The 19,298-nt window shown below is 45.3% G+C and overlaps 1 protein-coding gene across 1 annotated transcript in view; it reads right to left on the reverse strand.

The window, feature by feature from the left end:
* The window catches only part of ACO2 (aconitase 2), a 56,289-nt gene extending 37,495 nt beyond the window's left edge, over nucleotides 1-18,794 (reverse strand). Inside the window, exons 1-4 of the mRNA XM_040359461.1 lie at nucleotides 18,692-18,794; nucleotides 11,663-11,805; nucleotides 8,939-9,197; nucleotides 7,568-7,660 (exon numbers count right to left, since the gene is read on the reverse strand). Coding sequence (XP_040215395.1) covers nucleotides 7,568-7,660; nucleotides 8,939-9,197; nucleotides 11,663-11,805; nucleotides 18,692-18,727 — 531 coding nt within the window. The 5' untranslated portion in view covers nucleotides 18,728-18,794. The remainder of the gene's footprint in view (nucleotides 1-7,567; nucleotides 7,661-8,938; nucleotides 9,198-11,662; nucleotides 11,806-18,691) is intronic.
* Between the last annotated feature and the right edge of the window lie 504 nt (nucleotides 18,795-19,298).

The raw sequence follows: 19,298 nt of genomic DNA on the forward strand, positions 1-19,298 counted from the left end.
GACAATGGCTGCAGAGTCTAGGAGATGAAGCCCTGGTTGGCTCTCTACACTAAAGCCATTGTCACCGCCTCTCCTCTACACTGAAGCTGAACACGATCATGTGACTGGACCCGAGTGGCTTCAAAATGGTAAAATAGACATCTTTTCTTTTACAGGGTAGAGAGTCTTAGAAGGGGGTGGGGGGCACAAAAAAAGAAGGTGGGGCACACTTGCATTTAGCCATTTAAGAACTCCACAGCTCCATTCAACAGTGTCCAAGTTTTTATCTACAGACTTTACAGCGATTTCAAGTTGGCAGGACAAGTATCTGGCAAAGCAAACATTACAAATAAAACTCTTCAGGGCATGCACAGCCCAAAAGATTATCGCTGTTCCTGCAAACTTTCCCAAGTTATGCTCGATTGCAAAATTATGAAACCAAGTGAGGCTTCATGGTTAGACATTCCTTTTACATAGCCCCAAATTTTGGCCATTAAAAAAAAGGTGCCGAAAATGCACGCAATTTTACAGTGCTTATGGTGTTTTTCATAGGTCATGTGACTCAAACCGCATCAAAAACCGAAGTTAGGCTTACCGGTAACTCTGTTTTCAAGAGTCTTCCAGGACAGCCCTGTAGATGTAGCTCCTCCCTCCGGGACAGGAAACACAATCACCCCCAATCATAAAAGGCGGTCCTCCAGGTCCTCTCCTCAGTTCATCCAAGAATTCCTGACGGACTCTGAAAAACATAATCTTACCAACATATCGTTAGTACAAACTTCCATTTCCAGTTTAGAATAATATACACCGGGTGGGAAGCCAGGCTGTCCTGGAAGACTCTTGAAAACAGAGTTACCGGTAAGCCTAACTTCGGTTTTACCCTTTCGTCTTCCAGGACAGCCCTGTAGATGATAAACAAGAAACTTACTTATCAGGGTGGGGTTACTGCTTGGAGGACCCTCCTACCAAATGCCTGATCCTTCTCAGACATCAAGTCCAGGCGATAATGCTTGGCGAAGGTCGTATAACTTGACCACGTTGCCGCCTTGCAAATCTCTTCTGGTGAGGCTCCGCCCCTCTCGGCCCATGAACTCGAAACTGCTCTAGTCGAGTGTGCTTTAACAAATGGGGCTTGTAGGCCCTCTAACTCATAAGCCTTCTCTATTGCCATTCTGATCCATCTGGCAATAGAGGATTTTGATGCCTTATGACCCTTCTTACTACCTGAAAAATTAACAAAAAGGGAATCGCTCTTCCTAAACTCTTTGGAAGCTTCTAAGTAAACTAAAAGGCACCTTCTCACATCTAGTAAGTTTTGTGGTGCTCCCTCTGAGTCTGAGGTGGAATAAAAAGAAGGAAGGACAATGTCCTGTGTCCTATGGAACTTGGACACAACTTTAGGAAGAAAACTGGGGTCTGTTTTCAAAATAATCCTATCATCAAAAATCAACAAAAAAGGCTCCAAGATTGAAAGAGCCTGTAGCTCACTCACCCGTCTGGCTGAGGTCACTGCCACCAAGAGGACCGTTTTAAGTGTGACCCATTTCAGGATGGATTTCTCCAGAGGTTCAAAAGGTTTGCCTGAGAGTGCTCTGAGCACCAATGAAAGATCCCAAGAAGGACAGGTCGAGACCCTCACTGGCCTAGATCTTGATAAGGCCTTGAAAAAACTCCTAACGTATGAATTCTGCTGAAGGGAACACTGCAAGAAGACACTCAGGGCTGCTACCTGTACCTTTAGAGTGCTAGGGGAGAGACCCAGATCTACCCCAGCCTGCAAAAAATCCAGAATAGCTGGAATACCTGGATGATCTAACTCTTGTTCTCTCATCCAGGAACAAAATCTCTTCCAAAATTTGGCATAGATTGCTCTTGTAACTGGCTTTCTGCACTGTAATAGGGTGTTTATTACTTTCTCTGAGAAACCCTCTGCTCTCAATAACTCTTCCTCAGATACCACGCAGTTAGATTCAATCTGTCTATCTGCGGGTGTAGGATTGGACCCTGCGAGATCAGGTCCTTCCGGACTGGAAGGGGAAATGGAGGAAAAATGCATAGTTCCTTCAGGATTGCGAACCAAGGCCTCTTTGGCCACCAGGGCGCGATCAAAATCAAGTCTGTCGCCTCCAACCGAAATTTCTGGAGCACTGCTGCTATCATCCTTACTGGGGGGAAGGCGTAGCAAATGTTGAACCTCCAGGGATTGGAAAATGCGTCTATCCTTAAGGCCTGATCTCTGGGATCTATTGAGAAGAACTGGGTTACTTTCTTGTTCTTTTCTGAGGCAAAAAGATCTATTTCCGGGAGACCCCACCTTTGTGTTATCTGAGCAAATACTTCTTCGTTCAGGGACCATTCGTCCTGTTTCACTGGCTGGCGACTTAAATAATCTGCCAGAGAGTTTTGAGTACCCTTTAGGTGAACTGCTGTCAGTGAAAACAAGTTGGTCTCCGCCCAGGAGAGGATTTTGTTGGATATCTCTTGCAAAGCCGGACTTCTTGTCCCTCCCTGCTTGTTCAGGTACGCAACAGCCGCTGCGTTGTCCGAACGAACTTGCAGGTGATGTCCTACCAACCTTCCCTGAAATGACTCTATGGTTCTTAGAATTGCCAACAGTTCTCTTTGGTTGGAGGAACGACTTGCCTCCACAGGAGACCATGCTCCCTGGGCTACTGCTTCCCCTAGATGGGCTCCCCAGCCCCAGGCACTTGCGTCCGTAGTCACTATTACTTCCACCGGGAAGGACCAGTCTAGACCCTTGCTCAGGTTGTGATGTTTTCGCCACCACCACAACTTCCTTTTTACTTTGGCTGAGATTGGAATCAGTGACTCTAAATCTTGACTTTGGCCGCTCCAGAGACGGAGCATAAGTTCCTGTAATGGGCGTTGATGATGTCTTGCCCAAGGAACTGCAGGGAAGCAGGATGTCATGAACCCCAGGACTCTCATTACCTCTCTGATTGAAATCCACTGATTGGACTGTAGTTGGGCAACGGCCTGACTTACTTTGATAACCTTTTCCTCGGGGAGATAAATTTTTCTCCTTACCGAAGATATCCTGTACCCCAGGTAAACCACTTCCTGGGATGGCACCAACTGGGATTTGTCCCGGTTGATTATCCACCCGAGTGAGGAGAGATATTCCTGTGCCACCAGTAAATCCTTCCCTAACTGTTGAGCCGATCTGGCTACAAACAGTAGATCGTCCAGATATGGGATTACCGTGATAGCTTGATCTCTGAGAGGGGCAAGAGCTTCTGCCAGAACCTTGGTAAAAATTCTCGGAGACGAGGATAGACCAAAGGGCAGAGCTTGGAACTGGAAGTGTTGAATCCCTAAAGTTGCCCTCACTGCTACCCTGAGAAATTTCTGGTAATCTGGATGTATAGGGATGTGCAGATAAGCATCCCTGAGATCCAGGGTCGCCATGTAACACCCCGGGAACAGACATCTTGCAACTGTAAAGATCGACTCCATCCTGAACCTTTTGTATTTTACAAATCTGTTCAGGGGCCGAAGGTTCAGGATCATCCTGAACTTCCCTGATGGTTTCTTTACTATGAAGACATGGGAATATACTCCCTGTCCCTGCTCCTCCAGGGGTACCTGAATTAGAACTCTCTGATCCACTAATTCTCCTAGCGACAGCATGAGAGCTTCTGCTTTTGCCTTTTCTCTGGGAGGATGAGTCACCCTGAAGTTCCATTGAGGCAGTGACGCAAACTCCAGTTTGTATCCGTTCTCTATTAAATTTAGAATGAACGGGCTTGAGGTTGCCTTGGTCCATTGTGGGAGGAACTGCCCCAACCTTCCTCCCACGGGGACACAGGAGTCATTGCGGTTTTGGGGGGGGTTGAGGAGGATTAAACAGGATTCCTCCTCTACCACGCCCCTTGTGGCCTGCCCAATGCTTCTTGGGTTGGCCTTCCTTTTTCTGGTTTTGCCAAAAGTTTGAACCCCTGAAGCCACGAAAAAAACTCTTTCCTTCGGCTTTTTTCTTTTTCTCAGGAAAGGCCTTCTTCCTGTCCTGAGTACGTTCTAAAGCCTCTTGGAGGCCGGGTCCAAAAAGGTGATCTCCTGAAAACGGAAGACCACACAATTTTAATTTTGAGGCGGCGTCTCCCGTCCAAGTTTTTAGCCATACTGATCTTCTGGCTGCATTGACCAAGGCTGCTGACCTGGCAGCCAACTTTACTGACTCCTCTGAGGCGTCAGCTAGAAAACCCACTGCTTTAAACAAGAGTGGAAAAGATTTTAAAAGCTCTTGTCTAGAGGTACCTGCCAAGATGTGTGCCTGTAACTGGGTGAGCCAACACTCTAAGTTTCTTGCTACACAAGTAGCCGATAGAGCTGGTTTTAAACTGATCGCAGAGGCGTCCCAAGCTCTTTTCAAAAGTAGGTCCCCCCTTTTGTCCATTGGGTCCCTAAGGGAACCTAGGTCATCAAATGCCAAATCTGTTCTTCTGGAGACTTTGGCTAAAGGGGCATCCAGTCTAGGAACCTTGTTCCAAGGATGAGACACATCTGATTCGAATGGAAACCTACGTTTGAGGCTGCCTGAAAAAAAGGGTCTTCTTTCAGGTTGTTCCCACTCTCGCAGAATCATATCAATCAAAGACTTATGAACCGGAAAAACTTTGGTTCTGGTCGCATTCCCCTGATACATGAGGTCATGCCGTGAGAGCTGAACCTGTTCCTCCTGGATATCTAAAGTGTCATAGATGGCATTCAGGAGATCCCCCACATCATCCAATGACAATTTGTATCTGGCCGCCCTGGAGGAATCCTCCTCTCCCTCTGATTCAGATGCTGAACCTGCCTGAGAGGAAACAACTGATCTGGGAGTTCTGTCTCTAATTTCCTCCTCTTCCTCCTGAATTTGTAAGGAAGGAGTACTAGAGGCCCTAGTTAGGGACGGGGCTGGAACCTGCATCCTATCAATCAGTCCCTTAAACGACTGAAATGTGGATGCCATCTCATCTTTAAAGGATGATAACATTTGGTTACAAGTGGTTAACGAACTTTCTTTAACCAAGCTATTAACACAGTCAGGACATAAAGGCTTATCCCAATTTGAACTTAGCTTTGTCCCACACACTGCACATTTCTTCCTAGGAGGCTGGTTCTTATCATGGGCCTTGACCTGTTAAAATAAACAACACAGTTTGACCACATTACAACCAGCTAAACCTTCATTCACCACTGTGACAAGGTTTCCTAGAAGGTGCAAAAGAAAAAACCTCCACCAAACAGGTTCACCACCTAGGGGGGTATCTGGGGTAAAAATCCCCTACCTATCAGAGTAAGCCATGTGCCGTCACCAGGCCTTACCTGAGAGGTACCGGTGCCTGCTGGACCAGGATCGGAAATAGCCGCTGCTGCCTCCATGGTCCTGTGTAATCGTTTTCAGTCTCCCTGAATAAACACCAGCGCCGGGTCCTTCGAGTCTCCTCCGCGCCCTTTTTTTGAAGTAGGAACGATACTTCCGGGCGCCCCCTGATGACGCGCTTCCGCCGAGAATACTCCTTCCTCTCTTTGGAACGCATGGAACCCGCCCCCTCATCGAATACCGGAAGCGGCGCGCCGAATCGATGGCGACTCTCACCCTCGCGGCCACGCCACCCGGATCACTACAGGGGACGGATCCCACCGTCAACGGGGTCCGACTCTCGCCGAGCTCACGGCGGAGGAGACTCCAGCTACGCTCTCTACCCCTAGGGCCAGAGGAGTGCTGAAGGCTGAGGTAGGTTCTCTCACATAAACAAACAAACAAACACGTTCCCTGATTGTATCTCCTCCCGTCCGGCAGGAAACACAAAAAAACTGAGGAGAGGACCTGGAGGACCGCCTTTTATGATTGGGGGTGATTGTGTTTCCTGTCCCGGAGGGAGGAGCTACATCTACAGGGCTGTCCTGGAAGACGAAAGGGTAAAACCATAATAGGAGGTGGGTTTTTGGTGCTTTTTTTACCGACTAAAAATGCAGCAAGCAAGATTTTTTTACACCACAATGGACCAGTGTGAAGACATACATAGAATTAAAGGAATACTTTTCCTTTGCGCAAAAAATAAAAAAAAAGCCAATGGCCAACAATAAAATTCAGATTAATTTAAAATTCATTAAATAAAAAAAAAATAAAAAAAAAAGCAAAAATTATATATAAAAATACATTTTTAAAAACTAAATTTTTGGTACCAAGATTTCTATTTGGTGCTAAAAAACAAAAACGCATGGTAAGGGTTAAATGGGGGAAGTAATAGGAACATCCACAGATAATCTAAATCTACCAATTCTTTGCTTTACCGTTAGAGCCACCTTGCTCCATACTAGGTCAGCTGCCATTATGTAACAGTGAAACATTACTGCCTGGGACAGAGTCTGCTTTGAATATAGCAATGCCCAAAAATAGTCATTTAGTACTTCAAAGCCATTTTAGCTAGAATATTTCCTTTAATTTTTATTATTTTTAGATCAATAAGACACGCACAACATAAATTGCACCATATACGTCAGGTAACATGAATGTTAGCGAGGCTGATAACTCTGGGACCACAATTTACGATTCAAGTTTATCACTATATGCTTTTAAAACCTAAACCGCCATTGATTTACACAGAATATTTTTAGCATTGGTACAATGACCGCCACGTGATTACTAGCCACTGCCACAGGCAGAAAAAATAAAGACTCCGCCAGTTCACTGCCATCTCTCAGAGCACTGGAGGCTTCTCAGGAAGCAGCAGGAAACCTAGGAGGTCTCAGCCAGGACAAGCTCTCTGCATTGAGGAGTTTATTAGTGACTTGGCACTTTCATTAAAATCTGTTCATGGAGCAGCTCATTAGCGTGTAGACCTGACAGAACTCCCATGCGTAAAGCGCCATGAGCCCACATGCAATCTGGAATGAAACTTAGAATTGCAAAAAGGGCGAGTCTTTTGTATGGTTGTTGCAATTTACTGACCTTCCTAGTTGTGTACTTTGTAGAGACCAGTTGTCTCAAAGACCTATGGGGTTCCCTCTAACTTTTACTTGTACATAACCGCACACTTCAATGGTGTATTGTTGTCCTTTCCCAGGGAGCTTGTATTGGTGGGCTTAGACCAGCTCTTCCCCACACACCCTCTAAAAAAAAGGTTTTAAAATAAAAAAAAGCCCACAAAGCAGCCTTAGCCCTTTAAGCTTACACAGGATTAAGATGCAAGTCTAAGTTCCTAATCAATAGCTTACCATTTCTGAAAACCTTAATGTTTGAGGAGCACCAACTCCTTATTACGGTTTAAAAGTTCCAACAAGCCCCCCGAATCCAGGATTCCAAACATCATTTGATTTCCAAAATGGGGAGACCAAATCTCCACATTCGAGACGCCAAAGCCAGCAATTTTACAATTACATTCCACTCAAAGCTTTCCTTGGCCTTATTGCGTGTAGCTTTAGGGTGCAGTGCTTGCTAAAGCCTGGAGCTAATACAAGTGGACAGAACACCTCTCATAACACCCTACATATAGAACATGTAGGGTGACCGCATCCAAGGTAAGTACACAGTAACCCGTCTTTGCCATTATGTACCACAGAAATAGTCTGGTCTCACCTGATGGATGATGCCCGATCCGGGTTTCCAAAAACCAACACCATACTTCCCTGCAGCAGATGCCAAGAAATTATAGACTTCCTTGTTTATATCCTAAAAAGATAGCCAAAAGACAAAAACAGTTAATTTTTGATAGTGTTGGGGGAAAGCTTGGAGCCCCTGTCATATTTTAATGGACATTATGTCCTAATTAGCTGGCCAATGGCCAGCTAGTACTTCCAAATCACAACTATAGTATTGGGTCTATATGAGGCAGAGTCACCTTTCGGCCTCTTCCACTACAAGGGCCAATCAGGAACTCCACCCTACACTAGCACCATACCATTTGTAACTTGTGGGAGCTTGTATAACTGCTCACCTTTTTAGCAGTTTTGAAGCAAAATATGAAAATAGTGTCATTTGTGAGTTAAAGGTTGAGTCGGTTTAAATAGTTTTAGGACTATGAGCAAATTTCAGTACAACCTTTTAGTCTTGAACAAATCATGAACATGGCTACAGGATACACAAGTAACCATCCTTTTTTAGGGAAATTAAAAAGTAAAGAAACTAATCTTGGCCTGAGTAAGAACAGGGACGATGTTGGAAGAATGCATCAGGCCATCATACGACCGAGCAGGAAAAACGTAGTTCTCTATAACAGTCCTCAATATCCATTCACCTGCTCGCATTTGGCGAGTGGAAATGAGCAGAGATGGAGTGTGTGCGCCATCAGGAAAGGGGGGGGTGCGCAAGCGGGGTTTAATAGGAGCCAAGTCTCCTCCCAGCAAATAGCCAGGAAACTGTAGGTTAGGGAGAATAAGAGGATCACACGGAGGGGAACTCCTGTTACACAGCTTGGATCTGAAACTCCAGCCTCCTGGACGGGCTCCTATGATAGACAGCGCATTGGTCCAATGCCTGGAAATTGAAGTACTGGGATGACTATCAGATGAGACAGTCCAGAAGAGGGGGACTTTGACAGCGCAGCGGCCGGCGTTTCAGATCCAAGCTGAGTCACAGCGGGAGATCCCCTCTCTGATCCGACCGTTTCTGCTTTCAATTCCCCCACGCATGCCCTGATAGGTGCTGATTGGGCGACACTGACAAGCACTAATATATATTGTGTACTTCAATTCTGTATAAAAAACATTTAACAATGTAATTTCATGAGATAATTTGCTATGGTGTGTTTAGGGGCAGAATTAGGGGCAGGGTAGGGCAACTGGTGGCGAGTAACTCTTAAGGCCTGGCTAGTATCTCAGGACTTGAAATTTTGAGCCCTGCTCTCCAAGACTAGAATATATAACACACACCCCTCCATATGACCACCTCATTGTAAACACTGAAGTAAAAATACACTTAGTTTAAGTGTTTGCAAAGCACAACACATACCTTTGCTCTTTTAAGGTCCTGATCGCCACCAAGCTGGGCCTCAATCAAATGGTCACAATGGATAGTTGAAGGCACTGACACTCTGGGCAATCCACTGCTAATGAATTGCATCATTGCCATCTGGGCTGTGGCATCTTGCATAGCAACTCTATCAGGGCGTAGACGAAGGTAAGTCTTGCCTCGCACAATGTCTTGCTTTACCGGATCATCAAGATGACCATATACAATCTTCTCCGACAACGTGAGGGGACGGTCCAAACTTAAAAATAATTAATGAATTTAGCTAAAACATTGTAATGCAGCATTATCTTGTTTAATATTAAAAAGAAAACCTAGGCAGTAGTTTTAGGGATGTTTAGTTTTCACCTCTTCAGATGCCTGCACACATTTTACCTACTTTACCAAGCGACAAAGCCTAAAATCCTTGAATTTTTGAACCTATAATCCTGGAGTTAAAGCGGAGGTCCACAAAAAAACAAAACACACATCAGCTACACATACTCCTGAAGTCCAGCGATGTCGGCACTGCAGCTGTTTGCCCATCAGCTGTTGGGTGCTGCTTCAGCCATTGCGGGGGAGGGTACCCCAGCAGTGTAGCTTTTTGGCTTCACGCCGGGAATGCTACTGCCTATGCGCGAAGCCCGCTCCTCTCTCCTGCTGGCCCGGCGGCTGGGGGAGGAGGAGAGAGCACCAGCTGTGATGTCAATAGCCACAGTTGAGGCTCCTGGAAGTGAAAAAGGACACTTGTCAAAGACAGGTATCCTGTCCCCCCTCCCCCGAAAGGTGCCAATTGTGGGGGGAGAAATCAGATGAGCGGAAGTTCCACTTTTGGGTGGAATTCCGTTTTTAAAACGGAGAATGTAATCAGCTTTCATACAATATTTACACTGGCCCCTTTCCACAACCTGTGCCTTTTATTGCAGACTCACTGACCACCAAACAGGTGCAGCAGCCATGAAGGGACGTTTCCTTTTTCAGAACATCCCATAAATCCCAGCTAGTAGGGCACTAGGCAATTAAAGTAAAAATAAACATGTTCACTTTGAGATGCCTGCACCCCAGGAGGAGACAATTTACTGGTTCTAAAAGCAACACACAGGTACACCAAGTTTTTAATTATACTTGGAAGAGGCAGGAGGTGGAAAAAAACATGGCTGAGCTGCAATTTTTCCACCCCCTAACCACTATCCAGCTGCAGAAGGGGGTGTACAGATGCCATTCTGCATTGTGACAAAATGCATCCCCCAGGTCATGCACAGCAGGCAGTAACGCCTCCTTAACACCTGTCAAATGTCTTCTGCAGAGCGGTCCAACCTCATCACTCAGGCCAAGTGCAAACAAATTTCAAAAGCTAAAAAAAAAAAAAAGTCAAAGTAAAAATTGTGTGTCATACCGCACCAGTGTAATAAATGTGTATGCCTTGTTCTGCTGGTTACAGTCAACCTCCCCCTCAGTGATGCTGGACACTTGCCCACAGCACTGCAGGGGTTAGGAGTCAAGCATTTTGCAGATTCCCCTTCCTTTCTTGTCCCCTTAGGCATTCACAACACTCATAGTATTTCCTCTCAACATATTGCAATGCATTCTGTGAATGGAGGGGTAGATTAATGCCAGATCTTCCTAGCTAAATTACAGAGACCATTGCATTCTGAGAAAATACAAGTTCTGCAAATGTGAGGAGTGCAAATCCACACAGTGCTCTGGCACGTGTCCCCTGCCATGCAATATGGTACCTCCCATTGGCCCAACATTACTACAGGACAAAGCAGTGACAGGAAGAACCAAAGCACAGCAGTGGACCAGGCACCCAACATACAAAGGGTCAGGTGTGAAGACTGCTACGTACCACAGCTCTTAAACAGAGCGAATTGACCATTCACCTCCTGCTGGATAGGTTCAGCACCTGTTTTTACAATTTGATTTTAGCAACACAGAAATGCAATGGCTGTCATTTGCAGACTTTTTTTTTTTTTTTTTTTTTTTTTTAGATTAAAGGGGTTGTAAAGGAAAAAAAAGGTTTCCATAATAAGCATCCTTTACCTGCAGACATTCCTCTTTTCACTTTCTCATTGTTCATTTTCGCTCAGAAGTTGCTCTATTTCTTCTCTGTTCTGTTCACTTCCTGCTTGTCTGATTTTACATACCACCGTGATGGGAGGCTTTACTGCGGTGGTCAGTGACATGCTCACCCCCTCCTGGGAACTACATCTGTGCAGCAGGACGCTCCCTACGTGTTAGAGACTTCAAGGAGGTGTGAATTACTGGACGTGCCGCAATGCATACTGGGAAATGTAGTTCTTACATGAACGAGCGATGCAAACCAGGAAGTGAATGAGAGAACAGAAACTAGAACGCCGGAGGTGATATAGATGAAGGAATTTAATAGGTATTTACTCGTTTTTTAACAGAATCATTACACTATTCTGTCTGTCTACCTTGCAGACATTAATTTTAGGCAAAAAAAAATTTTTTCCCTTTACAACTCCTTTAACTTTCACTGCCCCAAAATCGACATCGATATTTGGAGACAGAACGTCCTACCCCAACTATATAATGTAAATATAACCTGCTGGTTTAAAGAGTCCGCAATGGGCATTTATATATTTTCCCTGAATATTTTTTTATTTCAGCACAATGTGTGTCTATACAGGGTTTCATTTACTAAAACTGGAGTATGCTAAATCTGGTGCAACTCTGCATAGAGACCAAGACCATAACACCTACCGTTTACGAACAATGTCAATATTTTTTTCCACTTTTTCATAGCTGATATATTCATTGGGCTCAAACTGGCTCATTGAAACTTTGGCTCTCTGGCACAGGACGGCTGAAATGTGGTACCTCCGAGCTCCATGGCCTAAGGCTTGCTAAAACAAGAACAGAAGAAGGAAATTAGACATGACATCTAAATTTTACAAGGAATCAAATAATCACGCTTAAATCTCATTAGTCAGCTGTGTCAAACCTACTGGTTCCCTAAAATGAAAGTCTCACAATGACTCATGTTCGTGTGATGAAAAGTGGGAAGGGGGGGTCGTTCGGATCTGGTGCGCGTTATTTATTTATTTATTTTTTGGAGACTATACTTTCATTCTTGTAATAATTTTTTAGTTTTTATCCCCCACTCTACCCATCACAAGGCCCCTTATATCCGGGTTCAACAAATCCCAGGCGCCAAGTCGACTAGAAATTGCATCCTGGTGCCTGGGCTTTTGTCAGCAGTTGGGACACCCGTCATTACAGGGTGGGCTGTGAGGCTAGTCTTGGGCGGGAAGGTGGAGGCAGCAGCCTGGGTCTTGTATTAGCCCTGGACACAGTAGAGCACTGCTTGGCACTAGAGCTGCACGATTAATTATTATAAGATCATGATCTCGATTCAAACCCCCCCCCCCCCGCAATCTCCAGGCTGGATTAGCGCGATTTTCTGATCGCCCCGCCGGATCCACAGAACCAGCGTGGAGCGCAAATGGCAGATATCGGAACTGATGTTAGCACCTGTAACTGACCTCAGTCATGAGAGCGCATGATTCAGCATTGCTGGATGTCGATGCGTGGGCGGTACCACCACGTTTCTTGGCCAGGAAACGAAACACGCACAGCATTGAGTGCGCACTGTGTGGGTGTGCACACCAGCAGCATAAAGGGGGGAATGCGAGCCGAGGAGTGGACTTAATATCGGCAACCACTGTCCCTTATGAATATTACCACAGTCAGCTACCCAGAATCAGACAGGCTATTAAAGAGGAGCATGTGAGGAGTGGACTTAAAATACCGGCAACCACTATCCCTTATAATATATTATGAATATTACCACAGTCCGCTACCCAGAGTCTGGGGTAGCTGACCGTGGTAATATTCATAATATGGGTAGCTGACTCAGACCATGGCAATATTCAAAATAAAAGTTTGAGAATCGGGATCTTCATTGTAAGCAAAAGAATCGAGATTCTCATTTTTCCCCAGAATCGTGCAGCTCTACCTGGCACCACTATCATTATGGGGAACGTGAATAGTGGCAGCGGGAATGGCGATGTCTAGGGGAGAGGGATGGAAGACAGCGACAGCCACTGACATGGTGTTAGGGGGGGGCTCCGGAGTCGGTAGTTTTCCAACATCAGAGCACCCTGCTTCATTGGCTGGAGAGGCTGAGCCGGGAGCAGTTTATAGAGATGCTGGACCAGCAGTCTTGAGGAATGCAAGGAGGTAATCCCCTGCCGGCATGTCCAGCCCAGGCACACTGCACACAGCTGGACTGTTTACATGGCACCAACGTCACTCAACTTCCACTACTGGAAGCCTGCTGTACAGAAACATGAAGGCTGCGATTACTGCATAGGTCATTCAGGGTGATCTCCAGGAGCACAACTGCCTTCATTCTGTGTTCAGGGCATAGGAAGCCTAGCAACTAGCATTTTCAAAAAGCTTAGCAATGGCAGTCTCCATAAAATAAAAGAGCACATGCATGCTTAACTCCCAGATTCCAGGTGATTGAGCTCAGCTCCATGGCACTGGGGTAGATGGTTCACAGAGTGTGTGTGTGGTGTTTGAATCCAAGAGCTTCAGAGAGAGTGGGCATCAGTGGCTGGAGTGCCACAGCAACATCTCTCCTGGATTCAGATGGTGCAGGTGTGTGGTGTGCCATCTACCCAGTTGTTATAACATTGAGCTGGGCACCGTAGAATCTGGAGAAAATGTATAAATAGTATTTCTTTTGTCATGGCAGGCAAGTACCTTGTGTCGTGCATCTGTAACAATACACATCAGGGCTACATAAGAAATTAGGTTTTTCGTTGAAAATAATTGTTACCTGGCTCCTAGACTGAAAGCAATTTTGTTAAGCCCTGCCTTATGCCATAGTAGGGGAAAACCCTTTTTGGAACATTAGGGGTCCATTACACACAGATGTAATCTCTACCATTAGAATAAGCAGTTTAGAGAAGCCATGCTGGGATTTGGACAGTTTAGAGCTGAGCACGTCTGCATTCAGTGTCTGTTCCCTGATCACCACCAGCATGGCATCCCAATAGTGTGTCCTACTCCAAAGGTCCCAGGCTCAGAGGAGCAAGCTGAGCCCAGGGAAAAGAAAAGCATTGACACCAGTACTATGCTACCTAAAAGTAGACATGGTCTAGGCAGGCATGCATTCAATTCGTTTTTATTTTTTTATACTTTTCAGAAATCTGTATGGATTTACAGGTTTCTTTTACCTTTAGTTTGGACCACATCAGTTTAAACATGCCATTTCCTTCATTAAAGAGGAAGTAAACCCTAGTAGGTTTTACTTCTTTATACCCCTGCAAAGTAAAAGCATAATGAGCTAGTATGCATTGCATACTAGCCCATTATGTGCCACTTACTTGCAAACAAAACCCACGATATCCCTGCATTCATCTTCACCCCTCTTCCTTCCGGGGGCCAAAAAACCTGGCTCTGACTGGCCGGAGTCACGTGACATCACTCTGCACGCGGAAACCGAAGGTCACGGCACTGGAACGATCATGCCCCCCCTCTTTAGTGTATATGGTAAATATCTCCTTAACCGTGCAGGTTTAGGATATCTCCAGTATCTACAGGTAAGCCTTATAGGCTGACCTGTATGTAAAACTGGTGTGTAAGAGTTTACAACCACTTTTTTTTTTTTTTCTCAAACAAAGGTTTTTATTGAGCTTATTTAAAAAAGAAAACTGTTTACAATTTCCAGAGCATGGTCACATTTAAATTCCCCTGGGGGAGTACATCTTTAGCAAAACAGTGCACTTCAATCACATCCCCGCAACATAGTAGGTTTCCCTGCAATCACCTCCCTCCCTCCCCCCTCCAGAGCATGCACCAGTGTTCCCAATCCGGCTGGGCGCCAACCTAGAATATCCTGTCATACACTAGGTCTATCGGGGCAAGCCCCGGAACATCAAGCCACTGGGCCCATAACTTCTCGTATTTGGTTTACAACCACTTTAAAGTGGAGTTACACACAAAAGTAGAACTTCCGCTTTAAAGGTATTTACCCCCTCTCGGTCGCTAGCGGGGGTTAAAAGTGCCCCGCTAGCAGGCAAAATGTGACGCAATTACGACGGTAAAATAGCAGCTTTTTAACGCTATTTTACCGCCGAGGCTATTGGCGGCAACAGTGTGAAAGGGGTCTAATACATGCACCCACTTTGAGCCTTGTATAAACTGTATGTAGCCTACATACAATACACTCTGCTGTGTTGCGGCAGCCGTATGAGGAATTCACATCCTTCGAACAAAATCAGGCTGAGATCTGCTCAGCCCTTCACAAAAAGGCTTGTCGTTTCTGAAGGAGTACAAGGCTTCCTCTCATTGGTGGAGATCGTGAGGTAATCCACTTCACCTCAGCCAGAGGTCGTCTTTTATTCGAGATACAAAGCTTCCTGTGAATGGTCAAGTGGCCACATATATGAATTCATTGGAAACAGGTTTTCTGTGCTGAGCGCATGCTCACCCAGAGCTGTAACAAAGATATAGCAGACAGCTCAGGATGCATACGTATGATCAGGAGCTTTGGAGCACAAAAAGGGACCCAACGAAGCCACTGCATCTAAAGACCTGTAAGCTGCAACACCATCCTTTTTGTTAATAGGTTTAGATACGAGTCCTGGAAAGCCAAGACGACTTTTGTTTGTGTCAAATGCAGAGAATACAAAGCATTGCAAGCCCTGGTTCACACAATTGTGACTTGTCATGTGACTTTGAACTGTCAAGTTGTATGACATTTGCAGCAATGGAACCGCTCAAGTCGCAGCAACTTTCAAAAAGGTTCCTGAACCATTGCATCAAAGCAGCACTGGTGTGAACCAGGGTAAAGGGGCTTGTTTACCCCCCCCCCCATCGTGCATTACCGCATATGGGTTTGCACATGACCTCTATGCATTTGCAGGATTTTTTTGAATAATCTCTCAATTTTTTTTATTCGTTTTTTTACCAAGTTGTATTTACATGCATTCATGGTATTCATGTGCACCCTGGCATGGACAAAATGCAGAATACTTTGCTTCTTTTTTTAGTGCACATCAAAGTGCTGCAGTGGTCTAACTAGGCTCATTAGAACACAATTTGTTTTTCTTACATATGCATTTATTCTGCAAAAAAAGAAAATAAACACCAACGCAAGGGCTCATTCACAGCAGATGCAGTCAGGGAAATATTAAAAAGCAACAAAAACAGAGTACCGTATATACTCGAGTATAAGCCGACCCGAATACAAGTCGAGGCACCTAATTTTACCACAAAAAAAATGGGAAAACGTATTGACTCGAGTATAAGCCTAGGGTGTCCATCTGCATGCCTCACTGTGCCCATGCCTACACTGACGTTTAACATGGGAGTCTATGGAAGGGGTGCCCAGGTTTGAAAAATTGGTGCTCCACAGACAACAAACTTTGCAGACTTGTAGAGGAGAATTGGGGCTATATGTGTGCCAAGTTTCGGGTCCAGGGGACCTACGACCGGCACTAGGTCCCCAAACTCACCGGAGATATTACTGTTTAACATGGGAGTCTATAGAAGGGGTGCCCGAATATAATATATATATATATATATATATATATAAAAATAAAAAAAATAAAAATCGGTGCTCTCTGGCCATAGGTCCCCGGACCACAAACTTGTAAAGGAAGAATGGGGCTACATGTGTGCCAAGTTTGGGGTCCAGGTGACCTATGGCCGGCAGCGGGTCGCCAAACTCCGGGAGATCAGGCGCAAAAAAGGTGAATCAAGTATAAGCCAAAGGGGGAATTTTCAGCACAAAAAATAAATAAAAATGTGCTGAAAAACTCGGCTTATACTTGAGTAGATACGGTAATATCATGTATGGAAGAGGAAAATGTTTTATTCGCATGAGCTTAAAGAGGAGTTCCACCCAAAAGTGGAACTTCCGCTAAATCCACTCCTCGCCCCCTTACATGCCACATGTAATTTTTTTTGGGGGGGGGTGCTTCAGGAGGAGTGGGACTTCCTGTCCCACTTCCTCCTTCCGCCAAGGGGCTGCCAAGGCGAATAGTCAGATCGCCTTTTGGCAGCCCCTCCCTGTAGGCGATCATCTGTGACAAGTCCCAGGCGATCGCTTGTCCAATCGGATGGCGCAGCGCCGCTCACGCATGCGCAGTGGGTGCCCGGCCGTGAAGCCGAAAGCGGTCACGGCCGGGTGCCCACACTTAGAATGAAGACGCCGGCCGGAGAGAGGGGGGGGGGAGAGGAGCCCCGGCCAACGCGTGGCTGGAACGTGGAGCAGGTGAGTGTGTTTATTAAAAGCCAGCAGCTACACTTTTGTACCGTGTTTCCCCGAAAATAAGCCCGGGTCTTATATTAATTATGCCAACAAAAGACACAGTAGGGCTTATTTTCGGGGTAGGTCTTACCATGTAATGTGCTGTCTTCTCTCCCCCTCTCCCTCCCTGCCTGTCAGGAATTCCCAGTGTGATCTGAGTTAAAATGATTGTAAAAACCTACAATCCACTCTATTACAGTATTATATAATGTACAATGTGTGTGTTCCTGTAATATAATTGTGCCAAATACCTTTGTTATAGCGCCATTCTGCGCTTCTGTGACCCGCCGGAGCTCTCTTTCCCTCATTTATATTTCAGAAACACACACATTGTACATCATATACTACTGTAATAGAGTGGATTACATGATTTTACAATCATTTTAAACTAGGGCTTATTTTCGGGGTAGGGCTTATATTGCATCCCTCCTGGAAAATAACGCTAGGTCTTATTTTCAGGGTAGGTCTTATTTTTGGGGAAACAGGGTAGCTGCTGACTAAACATAAAAAATGACTGGAACACCCCTTTAAATTACAGCACTTTCAGAGGCATTTGAGGCTTATTTCACACATGAGCTGACAGCTGCCAGAGGGGGCAGTGTGGAGCAAGATTCAGGGTAACATATGGGGCACCCCCACTTTTTTTTTTTTTTAAACAAACTTTGTTGGAAGTGTACAAAACACACACATTTCAGACATGGCAATGTACAGGGTGATGTGCAGCTGTACAGTGCACTGAGACGTATTTCATTGCAGTGTAAATGGGACACACAGGAAACAAATGGTTTTCTGTGTGTCCTTGGGGGTGACAGTTTACAATGAAGTAGTAAACTGTCATAGCACAAGGTGCACTGAATTTTTACAGAACACACAACCTAGTAAATAAATTGGGGGTTTTTCCCCACAACACACACATGCAGCATTGCACAGCAGGTTGCGGGGTAAATAATGAGCTCCAGGTATATAGGAATACAGGGAGTGGATGGAATAAATTCAAATGTAATCAGAATTGCTGCAGTAAAATTCTTCATATGAGCCTTTCACTAAGTGGCTTCCTATGGAGGATGTTTTACGACAGCCGTAAGTGAAGGTGACAGTAAGGAGCCTCCCAGGATTGGTCCGCCTACTTGGCAGAGCAGAGCCGTGTATCCCCGATAGGACTGCGGCGGTCACCTTGGTGTCACCTTGACCAGCCCAACTCAGGGGGGAAATCTGACTGAACCCGCAATGTCACCGCCTGTCATTGGAATACACTTCTGTCAATCCATGCCATATGTCCGTTACCATGGAAACAGCCGGGTCACCTACACGCAGAGAACGCCTAGACCCCGGGCTACAGAAATACACATAGAAAGCCCAGAGATCGCGGCCTAAACAGCGCACTTTACATCCACTATTCCCAGCTCAACCTTACACGTCCCCAGGCGACACGCCACACATCGCCCGCTATGTCCTCACTCACTCACCTGAAGCCGGCTAGCTAGCAGACAGTAGGACGCCATTTTGTTCACTGACAAAGATGAGGCCACGTGGGGCTTGACGTCACCACATTGTTTTTTATAGACTGTCTTGTGGGCGTGGCTCCTACAGACAGAGGGGTGTGGGAAAAAAGGTCCTAGAAGTGAAATATAAGCTGGTGCTTCAAATATATATCCTCCAGTCATTCTAAAAAAATACTATAGACGTTTTACTAGGATTCAAAGGAATATATTTTAAGAAAATGTGTGTGAATTTTGGTGTATTTAACCTTATCCCTAATAGCTGTGCATGGTGCACCATATACCTGCTAGGACGGGCTGAGTGACTAGAGCAAATGAAGGTGACCACTTGTGCCCTTTAATCACGTGTTCCTCATCACAACGCACTGTCATGTGTCACTTATTACACTTTGTATGTGGAAGAGACAAATACAATCATTCATTCTCATAGGATTTGTGGTACAATATTACCATTGTTATATAGTTCTTCTATAGTGACAATGGTTTGTGCGGCATTTTCCATTGTACTTTGTGTACGGAATAAAGTTCTGAGAGTCAAATCCAGAGATCATTGTTCCAAGTTCTAAGATCAGTG

The sequence above is a fragment of the Rana temporaria genome, chromosome 7 (genome assembly GCF_905171775.1).
Source record: "Rana temporaria chromosome 7, aRanTem1.1, whole genome shotgun sequence".
NCBI classification, from domain to species: domain Eukaryota; kingdom Metazoa; phylum Chordata; class Amphibia; order Anura; family Ranidae; genus Rana; species Rana temporaria.